Here is an 18,881-nt window from a genome sequence, read left to right as displayed (position 1 = left end):
GGTGAGAGCGTATCCTGGGGAAAACATAAGCAGTGTATGCATGTGTGACAATGTATGTACGACGGTCATCTACATTGCTTTTCTCTATTGTATATGCTGATAGAGGTGGCCTGATCAGTGGCAATAAAGACCCTCCCCATTCTGCTACAACAGGGACGGCCCAATAGGTTACGCGTGTTTAATGCTTACCATAGATGATATATTAGGCATGCTAAAAATGTGGTATAGGGTGGTTTGGTACGGCATAGGAGTAATTATCACATGTATTGTATATTTTGTGGCATTCCGTTTGAGGCTGTGGAAATGTCCTCTAATTCTCTCACATCCCACACCAATTCTGCTCCCAAAAAATATGCAAAATGGCCATGTGGTACTTTCATATATATACCGGTATAATTCTCACACAACATACATCACACACAACAAACGCAGAATTATATTAATTATTTTATTGAATAACTGTGTGGTTCTTGTAGAATAGAAAGGCTCCATTCTCTGTGTCTCAACCAAAAAATATACATTATATAGATATTTATATTAATAAACCCTCCCAGGAAATTCCCACTAGTTTAAAGGTTTGTTTTTTTGAGCTTTTGATTTTTTTATTTTCTCGCTGAAAGCCCTAAATTATCAAGTTGTAGTTAATAAGAAAATATATGTGGAAGTTAAATGAAAAATATACACAAGAAATGTTAACAGAAACAAGTATGTCTAAGTGCTGTGACAAAACACTGTCCTTTAGGGTTAGCCCTTGCCCTTCACACCAGTCTGTGATTATACACAATGTTCTGAGGCTCATCCGGCAGTGAGTGGAATTGAAGAACACATCCATAATAGAGGCACCAGTTTGTAATCCTTATTTACCAATTAAGAGCTAAAGATCCGGCAACGCAATGCGCAGCAATGCGTAATAGATTGGAATCAGCACTGATGGAGTTCAGAGAGACTGAAGGCATGTAGATGTAAAACAGAATTAGACTGTGGCTACGGTCTCTAAAAGGCAAGAGGTATAATATTTTCATAAAAACAAAAAATGGCAGAAAAGTAGAAGCATAGTTCGGGCTGTAATTCTGTTTCATGGCAGTTAGGATATAACCTTTGCTTCTGGTAAAAATGCTTCCCAACACTTGGCCAGCTGAAATGATAAAGAAAGGTGTCAGATCCCGAACAAACATGCGGTCGCGGTTTGGTGACTAGTTTATGAAATCTTTATACAATGTGATTTATATCACAGTCTTATAAATGAATGATAGCTCCAGCAGTACCGTAGGTGTTTTCTGTTCCTGAATAAATAGAACACGTATATGCAACAGAGCGCTCCATGGCTAGCACACACCCACTACCTTATATACAATCACCTGGGACACAGAAAGTTGTGATTTATGTATTATGCCTTTAGTTCCACATTGCTATATTCTACCATAAAGAGCCTTCTGCTTTCTCTCATTAGCATCCTACCCTCAGGAGTCAGGAACAAAGTAAGGATTCATTACTTTGTGTACTTACAAGGGAAACAGTGGAAAGAACATTTGAGGACAATACAAGACTTATAAAGTCGGAAATATAATAATGAGATGTCTCAGATGAGTTCTCCTAAACAGTCATTCAATTAGTTCTGGGGGCAGTAGGGAAAATTATACAGCAAACAAATTATTTGCAGCAGGTGTAATGAGGTGTAACGTTTAAAAAAAAAAAATGCAGGTACTTGTGTACTTTACGGACTCATTGCAGAGAGAACCCAATGAATGTTTTAAATGGTACTTGTGTACTTTACGTATTCAAGTACCGAAAGTTGGCTCCAACTAAAGAAGAAAGATGTCCCCTCGCCACGCTTCGGGCTCAGTGGCTCGCTACAAGGTTATATTCCCCCTCTATGCCCACTTGGATGGTAGGAAATGACCCTGGATACTGGCTGATGAAGTCAGGGTCCTCCCCGTGAAGGGGATTTAGATATTACCATGATTGATAATGATAATAATAATAATAATGAGTGTAGGACACTTGGGTTCTCTCTGCAATGAGTCCGTAAAGTACATAAGTACCAAAATTCACACTACCCGAGATCAGTGGTAACCATTTTATATGTCTGAGAGCAGGAAAGGTCAATTATCAGATAAAATGTATCATGTAACACAAATGCTGTAGAAGCATATGCTGGAAAGTCAGAAGCAAGATGTACAGAATGTCCAGTCATGTGCACGGAAGATGGTCTTAAATTGGTTAATAACATGATAGGACGCCACAAAAGTTATAAATTGTGTCAAGATTAAAACTACTCAAAAGTATCCTATAAAAACACATGTACGGTGAGAAGATTTTACCAAAGCCAAAGTGACCAAAAGTCCCTCTCTCTGTCTTCTTAGTGAGGAGCCAAACACAGTCCCTCATACCACAGCTTACTAGCTGTACAGGCTGAGGTGTGATACATTTCACTCCTTACAGGGACTCTAAACTAAATGTCTAAGAGGCTGCATAGCCCATTACCCCAGCAAGGGACAGAAAATTAGCCCTCACTTCCTCCTCTGATATGATTGACTTGGATCAATGCTTTCAACTCTTTCTCAATAACAGCAGCTAATTCACTGTCATCCTCATCACTTCTCCATGCAAATTCCTTTATTCTCTCAGCATCCTATTTCTCCTTCCCCTTCACTACTTCCCTCCTCGCTAGTCTGTAACAATGACATACCTGTATTATGTTTCCTACACCCTCCACACTCACCGGCTTATAAAACACAAATCATCCTATTGTATCCTCATTCTGACTATACATCTTCTCATGGCGACAGCTCACAGAATCCCTACTATCTGCCCACACAGCTAATGCCAACTTGTACTTCCGATTCTTCCAACCTTATACACATAGACATAGCTCTACTACCCAACCTCCCCTGTTTGTGCACTTTAAGCACAAGATCTGTTTGTAACAGATTCAAAATAAATTGATAATCTAATTAAAAATCCCTTAACGTGTATGCCATGCAGAAATCTGGCTTATCTCATCTAACACTACAGCCCATGCAGCTTTCTCTAGTCCCTCTACTCTATATCCTTTGCCCCAATGCATATCTGTCTCTTGCTTAACTCATCAAACCGTCTCTCCCTGCTGGCACAATTGTCGGATAGACAAAGACAGGATTTTTAGATATGCTGACAGGTTCACAATACAACTCACAGTGTATAAAACAAAAGTGACAAGCTGACGTTTGCAAAATGTGCATAGTCACAGTAAGAACTATTTACAAGCATTGCTCAATAGATCTAATGTACACTACACCTCAGGCACCAAACATCTGATTTAGTCATTTCATTTGCACTAGACAGAAAACCGCTGACTGCTGGTCTTTTGCTGTGGGTTACTAACATTTCCACGTTTGGGTGCCATTTACAAGGTGAAGCTATATTATTAAACCATAAGGATAAAATACATTGAGACAGTACAAGTCCAAATACTTACTTTGTGCTGTGCATTCAAGAGAGTTTCCAGGTATTTCACTATGTGACTTTTAAAATCCTTGGATTTCTCTTTCTAGAACAGAAACATAAATCTGTCAGTCTTAATAGCAACACATCTGCAAATCTCTGTTTTCTGAAGTGTGAAATTAACAGTGTGCTACTTTCACTAACAAGTAATAAAGGTTATGCAGTAAGAAAGACACATAGCATATCTGGGCCAGGCATTGTAGATCAGAAGCTAGCGGGAACGTTTTACAAGGCTGAATGGAGTAATTGGACATATGGATTTGTCCTAAGGGAGAGTTCTTACCTTAGTGTAGCCAGAATGGACATTGCTGCTTTATGTAGCTATATAGTGAATTGGTGAATATACATGCTATGTTAGTGTGATGATGGTTGCATTTGCACCTTACATAGCAAAAGGGAATTTGTGCTCTACTGGCATATTTATTGCAGCCTTATACCCCACCCAGAGCTTTGCTAGTTTTATACTGTGTAGCATTATTCTGTCCATTTGGTCATGAACATGTAAATGCTTTGTTCTATTTGACATGTATTATATATGCAGGAAACAAGCTGTAGGACACCATGCAATGAGGAAAACTACAACTTTCTCCTGTGCAATTTAAAACAAGAAAATGTATGCAGATATCCCTGTTACAATCTACAAACATGTTGGCAACATGACCTTACCTCAAACCTCATGACTTCCCTTCGGACAGTAATAGAAATCCTCTCAAACTCCCTCTCATACTGTGTGACTCTGGATTCCCACTAATAGAAGAGAGCAGCTCAGTCACATGACAGATTATAAGTAATCCATTCAATAACACTGCAATATTATTCTGTATTACACAGTGAAAGTGAAGTGTCTTAACAAAGCATACTAGCGTAACGCACGTCTACGTTACTTCTGCCACCAGTATCCTGATTATGGCCACAATATAGAACACATGACTCGATGTGCTGCCTAATAATAGCTGATGTCTGAGGTGTAGAAACCATAGTAAAGATGCTACAAAGAGGTCAATAATAGGACATATCAATGAATGAGGATATCACCTTACAGGGGCAGAACAGGGATATTGCACTATAATAGGAATACCTGATAAATGAATACAGAGTGAGCCAAATACAGGCAGAGAGAGGAGACTAAAGCCGTGTACACACTAGATAATGTATGACCCAGTGACGGTGTGATACGATGTAACGACGCATCGCGCACACACTGCACGATCCGGTGTATGACGGCGCAATGTGTTATTACATTCTGTATGTAACAGCACTGCCTCGTTCATTGCATCATCCCATCTTCTGTGCAACTCTTATTTTTAAAAATCTTTAATCTCTCTGTCACATAACTGTACATTACTTTATAGTACTCCATATCTACATATCCATAGCATGTGTATACATTAATCCAATACTAAGACATTACATACTTATCAAACACCTAGCTAGCTTATTACAAATACAGCCAATCAAATTCCTTGCTGAAGCTCAGTAAAATAAATACACAACCAGATCACTTCCATACACACCCGTGCCCCACTGGGGAGCTCACCTCTATATACTACTATTTCCCAAATGAGGGGCTCACCTTCATATACCACTATTCCCCAACTGAGGAGCTCACCTCTTTACACTGCCATTCCCCAACTGAGGAGCTCACCTCCTTACACCGCCATTCCCCAACTGAGGAGCTCACCTCCTTACACCGCCATTCCCTAACTGAGGAGCTCACCTCCTTACACCGCCATCCCCAACTGAGGCGCTCACCACCTTACACCACCATTCCCGAACTGAGGCGCTCACCTCCTTACACCGCCATTCCCCAACTGAGGAGCTCACCTCCTTACACCACTATTCCCCAACTGAGGAGCTCACCTCCTTACACAACTATTCCCCAACTGAGGAGCTCACCTCCTTACACCACCATTTCCCAACTGAGGAGCTCACCTCCTTACACCACCATTCCCCAACTGAGGCGCTCACCTCCTTACACCACCATTCCCCAACTGAAGCGCTCACCTCCTTACACCGCCATTCCCCAACTGAGGAGCTCACCTCCTTTCACCACCATTTCCCAAATGACGAGCTCACCTCTAAACACCTCCTTTCTCCCACTGATGAACTCACCTCAGAAATGTCCTCCTTTGCCTGCTGTAATTTATCTGGCTTGTTGGCCCACAACAGCCGTGCTTCGTTCTCCCTTTTCTTCTGTAATGTTGACTGGGCATCTTGCCAGCGTTGCCAAGTCTTCATACGTTGGTCAAATGCACCCTACAATGGACAGAATGTACACGTAAAACATATATTGCACTGCAAATAGAGCTTACCAATTTCTAAGCTGCACAAATAATCAAGGTGGAAAAATATGTTCTGAACACTTGAGATAAACCTACAGGGCAACAAGAGACCATAAGAAATATGCAAAAAGCAAACACACCATGCCATGTGTGGATACATCAACTGTACTGAAAACTAAACTTCAACTATATTAAATGTTTATAAAACTGACCCCCCTCTAGTAAGCTGCTCCCTTTCCTCTGTACTATGGGACTCCCAATATAACCTAGTGTGAATACAGTGTAAAGGGGCAAAATTAAATGGCATGAGATTGCGCACCCAACATGATGTAGCCAGCTCTGCAGAACTCTCCCCTACATTGTAGAGGTCCAATTTGATCAGGGGTGCCCCATATTTGAGGAGGAACTCAAGAGGATGGACCTGCACCAAACAAGCTATTGAAGTGGTGAAAACTTTAGGAAAGTGCCGAACACTTATGTTATATACCTGTAAAGTCAGTTCAGTGCACTCACCCTGACTGCAGACAGTAAGCGGATGTAATCGGCCAGCAGCTCAGCTAGTAGGAAGAAGTCACTATTAGCCTGTTCCTGGTGTAGTTGCTCTATCTTCTCTTCCACCTCGGCTAGCTGGGACAGTGCTCGGGAAAGTGCTGTGTTATCTTCCGAGCTCCCCAGCATGGCTAGACTTTTTGCAAATTGGGCAGTGTTTACAGCCAGTTCTGTATGCAGGAATAAACAGCATTGAAGCTAAAGGAACTAAAACATAGCTATGTGAGCACAAAAAAAATACAAAACTACACAAGAGCCTGAGATGCAGTCCTATTGTAAAAAGTGCCTGATAGAGATATTGGGGCCTATTCATTATCGGAGGCCGTATGGCCTCCGATGATTAAGTAATCATCTCGCTGCGAGGGATACTTATGTATCCAACTCGCAGCGGGAGAAACTTTCATCATTGCTCCGGTTCGGGGACAGCTGCTCCGAAAGTAGCTGTCCCCTCGATCAGTATCGCAGTTACTGATGCATTACTTACCTTCACCCCTTCGGCCAGGCTACGCATGCGTGACCCAAGGTCACGCATGTGCACAGCTGCTGGGGAGGGAGTGAGGAGGCGGCGAAGTGTTCCGCTCGGATCCCTCTTCCTATCCCCGGAACTCCTTCCCAAAGGAAGGAGTGGGGATCTGAGAACAAGCGCGGTCTGAAGATGGCGCTTGTTCTTGGAAGCAAACCCGGAAAACGTTCAGCTTTCGGAGTTTGCTGTGGGTTACTCCACACAAAAATCTATATAAGAGAGAAAGTGTGTCTGTCTATCCTTTATGCACGACCAGAGTTTTGGACTTGGCTCTACCAAATTTGGCATGGTGATGTAGTTTGACCAGGATTAGGTTTTTGCCTAGGTTTGAACTTTGTCAGGGCCACACACTGTCACACGATCCCTAAAAATAGGGACACTCTTACATTACAGAGGTTCCAGTGGAAATTGGTAGTCTGACAAAAACCTGTGTGAAAGCTACAAAAGTATAATTTCAACCTCACAGGCTGAGCAAGTGTCAACTTTATGACTCATGCAAGTTCATATTAAATCCACAGTTAGTCCTTTTTAAAGTGACCATATATATTAGTCAGCCCTCTGTGTTTGCATGCAAGGGCATACCTAGAACTTTGTGGGCCACTTATCAAGATCTTAAAAGCACCCCCAGAGGTAAAAAAAAAAAAAAAACCACATACATTTGACCCCACACAGAGCACATTCATGTTATGCCACACACAGCCCATTCAGGTTATGCCACACAGTAGTACCCCATAAACACATTATTCCACACAGTAGTAGTGCCACGTCTATATTATGCCACACAGTAATGGCCCTTACACATTATACCACACAGTAATGCCCTTTAGATTGTGCCACATAGTAGTAGTGCCCCATATAACACATTATTCCACACAATAGTAGTAGTGCCCCTTACACATTATGCCCCCCCAACAACTCACCGGCCCATGTCCCTCCAGCAGCCTCTCGCCTCCCCGTGTGCCATCAGCAGCCAACAGGTGTGGATTTGGTGCCATGCCGCCAGCTAATTACAGCTGGCACACAGACAGGCAACAGCAGACAAACAGAAAGTGCCAGCGCAATTTGGATCTGGCGCTGGTCGACAATCAGAGCTCGTGAACCGGCAGCCAATCAGGAGCAGACACTACTGATTGGCTGCCAGTCCATGAGCTTGGATTGTCTCGATACCGGCTATGCTCTCTCTGCATGTCTGCCTGTCGGTTAATTGGATACTGACAAAAAAGGCTGCTGGCGTACTTCAGGGACCAGTCTTCGACCCGGGCAATGCCGGGTATCCCAGTTAGTGTGTATATTTATTGAGGATCTTTTTATGGAATTAATTATGGCCGTGAATAGGTCCCCCGAAGGTGAAATGTGTCCCTCATTTGTTTTTTTTTACTGTAGATAAAGTTTTTATACCTAAATACCAAGACCAGAAAAATACAACATAACTAATATAAGAACTATTCAGGAACCCCAGGGCATATTTTTCTAAGATAATTGTCATATACCACAAATGCCGAGATTTGTATGCTCTCAAGAACTGTCCCCCAGTATCTCAATTTTACCAATGATAACAACTGAATAAGCTGACATGTACTGAATAAATGGGTTTACCCTTTTATGTGACAAATTATGAAAGTGTCATAATGTGTAATGTAAATAAACCAATCTATAAGACATGCACCCACTGTGAGATATTTTTTGATTAATATTTACAAAAGATCATGGCAGAAACAATGTCTGGTAGGTTAATTGGATTCTGACAAAAATTAAGTGGCACACTCAGGGGTGTTCCAAATACCTAGACATGTCAATCAAGCTGAGGCTAAGGGGGCACTGCGAGCGATCATGCAGGATCTGTTGCCGCTAACATGATATAAAGAGCTGCATATAATATTTGCAGGTTTGTGGCTAAATTACAAATATGCTGGTAACCTAAATTGTCCTAGATCAGTGTTGGCTAACCTTGACACTCCAGCTGTTGTGGAACTATATATCCCAGCATGCCCTGCCACAGTTTTAGCATGCCCTAATAGCAAAACTGTAGCAGTGCATGCTGGGTTATGTAGTTCCATAACAGCTGGAGTGTCAAGGTTAGCCAACACTGTCCTAGATCATCTTAGAAACATGATCTCTATGAGTTGTGTAGATGATACTTAACAGCTAGAGGTTCTGTAGCACTTTAAGCTTTTCCAGCTGGAGAAGGGAACATTTTATCTTTTGATGTGAAAATTACCTTTCCTGTGGTTCACTAGAGTCTCCACCACAGTGTGAAGTTTACGTAGATGCTGCTCCTCACATTCCACCTGTTGGAACTTGTCTTCAAACCACTGAACAATATAGAATAGTAGAGAGAAGCTGATGTCTAACTTCAGATACAATTAATACATTATCTTTTTTTAGATAATGGAGCAGCTTATACAGTCATCAACAGAAGTAAAGTCAAGGAAATGCATGAAAACAACTGAACTGAAACATGTCTAATGAAATACCTGTTAAAGTACACCAACAGAAGCACATCAATATAAGAAATAGTACAAGGATGAGATGAGACAGAGATTATCACAGATAATATAACCATTACACTACAGAAACGGGTTACTTGTAATCACAGATAATATAACTACTACACTACAGAAACGGGTTACTTGTGACCACAGATAATATAACTACTACACTACAGAAATATGGGTTACTTGTGACCACAGATAATATAAGCACTATACCACAGAAATAAGGGTTACTTGTAATCACAGATAATATAACCACTATACCACAGAAATAGGGGTTACTTGTAATCACAGATAATATAAGCACTACACTACAGAAATAAGGGTTACTTGTAATCACAGATAATATAACCACTATACCACAGAAATAGGGGTTACTTGTAATCACAGATAATATAACCACTACACTACAGAAATATGGGTTACTTGTAATCACAGATAATATAAGCACTACACTACAGAAATAAGTATTACTTGTAATCACAGATAATATAAGCACTACACTACAGAAATAGGTATTACTTGTAATCACAGATAATATAAGCACTACACTACAGAAATAGGTATTACTTGTAATCACAGATAATATAAGCACTACACTACAGAAATAAGGGTTACTTGTGACCACAGATAATATAAGCACTATACCACAGAAATAGGGGTTACTTGTGACCACAGATAATATAACCACTATACCACAGAAATAGGGGTTACTTGTAATCACAGATAATATAAGCACTACACTACAGAAATAAGGGTTACTTGTAATCACAGATAATATAACCACTATACCACAGAAATAGGGGTTACTTGTAATCACAGATAATATAACCACTACACTACAGAAATATGGGTTACTTGTAATCACAGATAATATAACCACTACACTACAGAAATATGGGTTACTTGTAATCACAGATAATATAACCACTATACCACAGAAATAGGGGTTACTTGTAATCACAGATAATATAAGCACTACACTACAGAAATAAGGGTTACTTGTAATCACAGATAATATAACCACTATACCACAGAAATAGGGGTTACTTGTAATCACAGATAATATAACCACTACACTACAGAAATATGGGTTACTTGTAATCACAGATAATATAACCACTACACTACAGAAATATGGGTTACTTGTAATCACAGATAATATAACCACTATACCACAGAAATAGGGGTTACTTGTAATCACAGATAATATAAGCACTACACTACAGAAATAAGGGTTACTTGTAATCACAGATAATATAACCACTATACCACAGAAATAGGGGTTACTTGTAATCACAGATAATATAACCACTACACTACAGAAATATGGGTTACTTGTAATCACAGATAATATAAGCACTACACTACAGAAATAGGTATTACTTGTAATCACAGATAATATAAGCACTACACTACAGAAATAGGTATTACTTGTAATCACAGATAATATAAGCACTACACTACAGAAATAGGTATTACTTGTAATCACAGATAATATAAGCACTACACTACAGAAATAGGTATTACTTCTAATCACAGATAATATAAGCACTACACTACAGAAATAAGGGTTACTTGTGACCACAGATAATATAACCACTACACTACAGAAATAGGGGTTACTTGTAATCACAGATAATATAAGCACTACACTACAGAAATAGGTATTACTTGTAATCACAGATAATATAAGCACTACACTACAGAAATAGGTATTACTTGTAATCACAGATAATATAAGCACTACACTACAGAAATAGGTATTACTTGTAATCACAGATAATATAAGCACTATACTACAGAAATAGGGGTTACTTGTGACCACAGATAATATAACCACTATACCACAGAAATAGGGGTTACTTGTGACCACAGATAATATAAGCACTACACTACAGAAATATGGGTTACTTGTAATCACAGATAATATAAGCACTACACTACAGAAATAGGTATTACTTGTAATCACAGATAATATAAGCACTACACTACAGAAATAGGTATTACTTGTAATCACAGATAATATAAGCACTACACTACAGAAATAGGTATTACTTGTAATCACAGATAATATAAGCACTACACTACAGAAATAAGGGTTACTTGTGACCACAGATAATATAACCACTACACTACAGAAATAGGGATTACTTGTAATCACAGATAATATAAGCACTACACTACAGAAATAGGTATTACTTGTAATCACAGATAATATAAGCACTACACTACAGAAATAAGGGTTACTTGTGACCACAGATAATATAACCACTACACTACAGAAATAGGTATTACTTGTAATCACAGATAATATAAGCACTACACTACAGAAATAGGTATTACTTGTAATCACAGATAATATAAGCACTACACTACAGAAATAAGGGTTACTTGTGACCACAGATAATATAACCACTACACTACAGAAATAAGGATTACTTGTAATCACAGATAATATAAGCACTACACTACAGAAATAGGTATTACTTGTAATCACAGATAATATAAGCACTACACTACAGAAATAAGGGTTACTTGTGACCACAGATAATATAACCACTACACTACAGAAATAGGGGTTACTTGTAATCACAGATAATATAAGCACTACACTACAGAAATAAGGGTTACTTGTGACCACAGATAATATAACCACTACACTACAGAAATAGGTATTACTTGTAATCACAGATAATATAAGCACTACACTACAGAAATAAGGGTTACTTGTGACCACAGATAATATAACCACTACACTACAGAAATAGGTATTACTTGTAATCACAGATAATATAAGCACTACACTACAGAAATAAGGGTTACTTGTAATCACAGATAATATAACCACTACACTACAGAAATATGGGTTACTTGTAATCACAGATAATATAACCACTATACCACAGAAATAGGGGTTACTTGTAATCACAGATAATATAAGCACTACACTACAGAAATAAGGGTTACTTGTAATCACAGATAATATAACCACTATACCACAGAAATAGGGGTTACTTGTAATCACAGATAATATAACCACTACACTACAGAAATATGGGTTACTTGTAATCACAGATAATATAACCACTACACTACAGAAATATGGGTTACTTGTGACCACAGATAATATAACCACTACACTACAGAAATAGGGATTACTTGTAATCACAGATAATATAAGCACTACACTACAGAAATAGGTATTACTTGTAATCACAGATAATATAAGCACTACACTACAGAAATAAGGGTTACTTGTGACCACAGATAATATAACCACTACACTACAGAAATAGGGGTTACTTGTAATCACAGATAATATAAGCACTACACTACAGAAATAAGGGTTACTTGTGACCACAGATAATATAACCACTACACTACAGAAATAGGGATTACTTGTAATCACAGATAATATAAGCACTACACTACAGAAATATGGGTTACTTGTGACCACAGATAATATAAGCACTACACTACAGAAATAAGGGTTACTTGTAATCACAGATAATATAAGCACTACACTACAGAAATATGGGTTACTTGTGACCACAGATAATATAAGCACTACACTACAGAAATAGGGATTACTTGTAATCACAGATAATATAAGCACTACACTACAGAAATAGGTATTACTTGTAATCACAGATAATATAAGCACTATACCACAGAAATAAGGGTTACTTGTGACCACAGATAATATAACCACTACACTACAGAAATAGGGATTACTTGTAATCACAGATAATATAAGCACTACACTACAGAAATATGGGTTACTTGTGACCACAGATAATATAAGCACTACACTACAGAAATAAGGGTTACTTGTAATCACAGATAATATAAGCACTACACTACAGAAATATGGGTTACTTGTGACCACAGATAATATAACCACTACACTACAGAAACAGGGTTTACTTGTAATCACAGATAATATAAGCACTACACTACAGAAATAGGGGTTACTTGTGACCACAGATAATATAACCACTATACCACAGAAATAGGGGTTACTTGTGACCACAGATAATATAAGCACTACACTACAGAAATATGGGTTACTTGTGACCACAGATAATATAACCACTACACTACAGAAATATGGGTTACTTGTGACCACAGATAATATAACCACTACACTACAGAAATAGGGGTTACTTGTGACCACAGATAATATAAGCACTACACTACAGAAATAGGGGTTACTTGTGATCACAGATAATATAACCACTACACCACAGAAATATGGGTTACTTGTGACCACAGATAATATAACCACTACACTACAGAAATAGGGGTTACTTGTGACCACAGATAATATAAGCACTACACTACAGAAATAGGGGTTACTTGTAATCACAGATAATATAAGCACTACACTACAGAAATAAGGGTTACTTGTGACCACAGATAATATAACCACTACACTACAGAAATAGGGATTACTTGTAATCACAGATAATATAAGCACTACACTACAGAAATAGGGGTTACTTGTAATCACAGATAATATAAGCACTACACTACAGAAATAAGGGTTACTTGTGACCACAGATAATATAAGCACTACACTACAGAAAATATGAGATATGGTAAGAACTTACCCTTGTTATCTCTATTTCTACGAAGTCCATAGGGTTCCACAGGATACCTTGGGGTTATAGGTGTGACGTCAGTCGCAGGGCACCAAAGAGTTAAGCTTTCAGCCTCCCAGGATGCACTAGGTCCCCCTCCTATACCCCGCCCCCGGGCCAAGGCACCTCAGTTAGTTACCAAGCCATAGGCCGGAGGAGGAGAAGGAAGAGAGAGAACAAAGATCTGGACACATACAAGAATCACATTCTCACCAGAGGGAGACGGAAAACCGGTGACCAGAGCAAAGCCCATCTGCAGCACAGGTGCGACAGGGCGGGAGTCCTGTGGAACCCTATGGACTTCGTAGAAATAGAGATAACAAGGGTAAGTTCTTACCATATCTCATATTTTCTACTTCAGGGTCCATAGGGTATCCACAGGATACCTTGGGGATGTCCCAAAGCAGTATCCTTTAAGGGTGGGGACGCTCCTGTGCAGAAAGGAGAATCCGCCGCCCGAAGGAAGCATCCTGAGAGGCGAAGGTGTCAAACCTGTAATACCTCACGAAGGTATGGACAGAAGACCACGTAGCAGCCTTGCAGATCTGAACTGCCGAGGCACCACGTCGAGCTGCCCACGAAGGACCCACAGACCTAGTGGAATGAGCCTTCAGAGAAGGAGGGACCGGTAGGCCTTCATGAAGATAAGCTTCAGAAATAGCCATACGGATCCAGGCTGCCAAAGTTTGCTTTGAAGCAGGCCAACCCTTTTTACAGAAGCCATAGAGGACAACAAAGCGTCCGACTTCCTAAACGAAGAAGTGCGGTCAACATAAGTCCTTAAGGCCCGCACAACATCCAAAGAGGCCTCACCCACGGAAAGACCCGGTGAGTTAAAGGCCGGAACAACTATTTCCTCGTTAACATGAAACTGGGAAACAACTTTGGGAAGAAACTCGGGCCGAGTGCGGAGCACTGCCCTGTTCCCATGAAAAACCAAGAAAGGGGGTCTACAAGAAAGAGCCTCTAACTCAGAAACACGTCTGGCCGAAGCAATGGCCAGAAGGAAAACAGTCTTAGCTGTTAGCCATTTAAGATCCACTGAGCCCAGTGGTTCAAACGGCGGTCCTTGGAGAGCCCTCAGGACCACAGCCAAATCCCAAGGCACCACAGGTGGAACAAAGGGCGGCTGAATACGGAGAACACCTTGCATAAAGGTGCGCACATCCGGGATTGTAGCAATCCTACGGTGAAACCAGACAGATAGGGCCAAAACCTGTACCTTCAAAGAAGCAAGGCGAAGCCCATGATCTAGTCCCGCTTGCAGGAAGGCGAGAATCCGAGACAGACGAAACTCCCGCGGTGCATAACCTCTTGGTCGACACCACTGGAAGAACGTATGCCACACGCGATGGTATATCCTCGCGGAAGACGGTTTCCGAGCTCGTAACATGGTACGCACCACAGAGCTGGAAAACCCCCGGGACCTCAGCATGGCCGTCTCAACAGCCATGCCGCCAAAGAAAGCCGAGTCAGGTCCGGGTGAAGACAAGGACCCTGAGACAGAAGGTCCGGTCGTAGCGGCAACCGCAGAGGACTGTCCACGGACAGACCCTGAAGGTCTGAGAACCAGTGCCGTCTGGGCCACGCGGGAGCTATCAACAAGAGCGTCCCTCCTTCCTGTTTGAATTTCCGGATTACCCGTGGAAGAAGGGAGACCGGAGGGAACAGGTATGCGAACCTGAACGTCCACCGGACGGACAGAGCATCCACCAGAGACGCCCCTTCGTCTCTTGTGCGAGACCCGTACACCGGCAACTTGTTGTTGTGCCGGGACGCCATGAGGTCGATTTCTGGAAGACCCCACCTGTCCACCAGTAGTTGAAAAACGTCCGGGTGCAGGGACCATTCCCCTGGATGAACGTCCTGGCGACTTAGAAAGTCCGCCTCCCAATTTAGCACTCCCGGGATGAAGACCGCTGATATGGCCGGAAGATTGCGCTCCGCCCAAACCAGGATCCGAGAGACCTCTACGAGAGCCGCCCGACTGCGAGTTCCTCCTTGCCTGTTTATGTAGGCCACGGTGGTAGCATTGTCCGACTGGACCTGCACCGGGTGACCCTGGAGAAACCACTGTGCCTGCAGGAGAGCACTGAAGACCGCACGGAGTTCCAAGATATTTATTGGAAGCTCCGCTTCTGTCGGCGTCCACCTGCCCTGGAACAAGTGTGGACCCGAAACTGCTCCCCAGCCTCGAAGACTGTCGTCCGTTGTCAACAGGACCCAATTTGGAACCCAGAACGGACGTCCCTTGTTGAGGTGGGTCGTCTTTAACAACCACGCAAGGGACAGGCGAACCTCCGGGGTGAGCACAATCGTCTGGAACTTCAGAGACTGAGGCAGCCCGTTCCACTTGGACAGGATCAGGTGCTGCAGAGGTCTGGAGTGAAACTGGGCGTATTCCACCATGTCGAACACCGACACCATGGAGCCCAGTAACCTCATCGCCGAGTGTAAGGACACCCGGCGGCTGTGCAGACAACTGCGCACCCTTGACTGTAAAGCAGAGATCTTGTCCTCCGTCATGAAGATCCTTTTCTGTCCCGATTCCAATAAGGCTCCAAGATGCAGAATCAACAGAGACGAGATTAGAGTGGACTACTGCCAGTTGATTAGCCAGCCGTGCCGTTGCAGCAGTGCAATGGTCAGGTCCAAGTGGTGTAACAGGAGCTCTGGAGATCCTGCCACCAATAACAGGTCGTCCAAGTACGGCAACATGCGGACTCCTTGCAGCCGCAGAGAAGCCGCCATGACCGCCATCACCTTGGTGAAAACACGTGGTGCTGTCGCCAGGCCAAAAGGTAACGCCCGAAACTGGAAGTGGTCGCTGCGGATTGCAAACCGAAGGAACTCTTGATGGCGCAAAAGAATAGGGACATGCAGGTAAGCGTCCTGTATGTCCAATGACACCATGTAGTCCCCAGGTTCCAGCGCCAGAATGATGGACCGTAGGGTCTCCATCCGAAACTTCGGGATCCGCAAAGACTTGTTGAGTGCTTTGAGGTTGAGAATCGGACGATATGACCCATTGGGTTTCTGTACCAAAAATAGATTTGAATAGAAACCCTGGCCCCTCTGGGAGAATGGAACAGGTACTATAACTCCAGCCTGGAGCATAGTGTGCAATACCTTCCGCAGCTCCGTAGCCTTGTTCCGGTCTGATGGTAGACCCGTGGTGAAGAATCGAGCCGGGGGTCTGTGCCGGAAGGAGAGGGCGTACCCGTGGGAGACCACCTCCAGAACCCAAGTGTCTGTTGTAGTGAACGACCAACACCGGGAGAACTGCAGCAGGCGGCATCCCACCCTGGGATCCCCCAAGGGGAGACCCGGACCGTCAGGCCGCAGGCTTGTCATCTGGCTTGGGGGCCGGACGTCTGGTACTCCATGCCTGTTTCCGGGGCTTGACCGATTTCTTAGGGCCAGCCTGTCGAGGAAACGACTGTGGTTTGGGCCTGCCCTGGGCCCTAGATGACCGAAAGGACGATGGTCCAGAACCAGAAGGAGCAGCGGCCGACGGGAGACAAGCAGATTTGGCTGCCGCCAGCGTGGCCACAATCTTATCCAGATCCGGACCGAAGAGAACTTCTCCGGTAAACGGCAATGCTTCCAGACCTTTCTTGGAATCTGCGTCCGCCTTCCAGGATCGCAGCCACAAGGTGCGACGAGCAGCTACCGCTGCTGAAGAAATTCTAGACACCAGAGTACTAATGTCTAGAGCCGCCTCGTTGATGTAGGTGGCCGAGTCACGGAGATTGCCAATCAACTCCGCCTGTTCGGCCGGACAGTCGGATTCAAAAGAAGCCTCTAATGAATCCGCCCAGCGCTCCATCGCTCTGGCAACCCAGCAAATGGCCATAGCCGGCCGTGCTGCCCCCCCTGCAAGGGAATAAGGGGACTTCAGGCAGATTTCTACCTTGCGGTCCGTAGCGTCCTTAAGGGAGGACATGGATGGCATCGGCAATGTGGCACTACGGACAAGACGGGTCACGTGAGAATCCACCTGTGGAGGGGATTCCCACTTAGCAAAATAATTATCCGCGAACGGATAAGCCACCGCCAGGCGTCTCTGCGGCTGGTATCTTTTGCCAGGTTGTTTCCACGCGTCCTCTAAATGGTCCACCAACTGACCCGAAAGAGGAAAGACTGTGGCATCGCCCTTCACATCTTTGAAAAAGGCATACTTAGATTTAGCCGCTGGGGGAACTTCGTCCTCAATCACCAAGGCTGTGCGGACCGCCCGAATAAGTCCAGGAATATATACTTTGGACTTAGCATCAGCGTCCTTAGTATGGAGAGGTTCCTGATCGTAAGGATCCAGAATCTCCCCATCATCAGACGTCCCTTCGTCATCCTCATAAGGAGCGGACAGAGACGCCACCGGCCTTTTATGAGGCCGCATCACAGACTCCCCTTGCAACACATCCGACAAGTGCTGTACAGAACTAGTCAGGGAGTTAACCCACGCTGGCTCCTGAGAACCCGGGAGCGGGGAAATAGGGAGACTGTGGGGTACCACCAATTGTCGTGGGAACCCCTGCATGGGTGACGACACCACAGACTGCTGGGACAAACCCATCGGAGTAAACGCGGGCTGCGGAGCTAACTGGCCCACTAAAGCTGTTAACGGCTGAGCGAAACAAGCCCAGGCGCGGCTCCTGTACCGGTGCTGTAACCGTAATAGGCCGCGCCATGGACAAACACTGCCGGCAAAGGCCCTCCGCGCTACCCTCCCCCTCCGCTAACGGTACTTTGCACGTGGTACACTGTAGCCGGAGGGGAAAATCACTTTCAGACATGATGGCACCACGTATGTGACCTCTCTCACCAATTAAGTATTAAATAGGCGAGAGACCACCCTGCAGCACCGCACCGCAAGGGCTTTAGCAGAAAGAACAGGGACAGTAAT

General features: G+C 43.0%; 1 protein-coding gene across 2 annotated transcripts in view; it reads right to left on the bottom strand.

Annotated features, from left to right (window-relative positions):
- Positions 1 to 434: 434 nt before the first annotated feature.
- Positions 435 to 18,881, bottom strand: part of SNX1 (sorting nexin 1) — a 53,879-nt gene continuing 35,432 nt past the window's right edge. For both annotated transcript variants that reach the window (XM_088445998.1, XM_088446006.1), the window contains exons 10-15: positions 9,056 to 9,149; positions 6,279 to 6,484; positions 5,596 to 5,739; positions 4,150 to 4,230; positions 3,458 to 3,529; positions 435 to 1,135 (exon numbers count right to left, since the gene is read on the bottom strand). In XM_088445998.1, coding sequence (XP_088302124.1) covers positions 1,085 to 1,135; positions 3,458 to 3,529; positions 4,150 to 4,230; positions 5,596 to 5,739; positions 6,279 to 6,484; positions 9,056 to 9,149 — 648 coding nt within the window. In that variant the 3' untranslated portion in view covers positions 435 to 1,084. The remainder of the gene's footprint in view (positions 1,136 to 3,457; positions 3,530 to 4,149; positions 4,231 to 5,595; positions 5,740 to 6,278; positions 6,485 to 9,055; positions 9,150 to 18,881) is intronic.

The sequence above is a fragment of the Taudactylus pleione genome, unplaced genomic scaffold (genome assembly GCF_031769625.1).
Source record: "Taudactylus pleione unplaced genomic scaffold, aTauple2 ptg000019l, whole genome shotgun sequence".
Taxonomy (NCBI): Eukaryota; Metazoa; Chordata; class Amphibia; order Anura; family Myobatrachidae; genus Taudactylus; species Taudactylus pleione.
The sequence above is the reverse complement of the archived record's forward strand: the minus strand, read 5'-3'. Positions and strand labels throughout refer to the sequence as shown.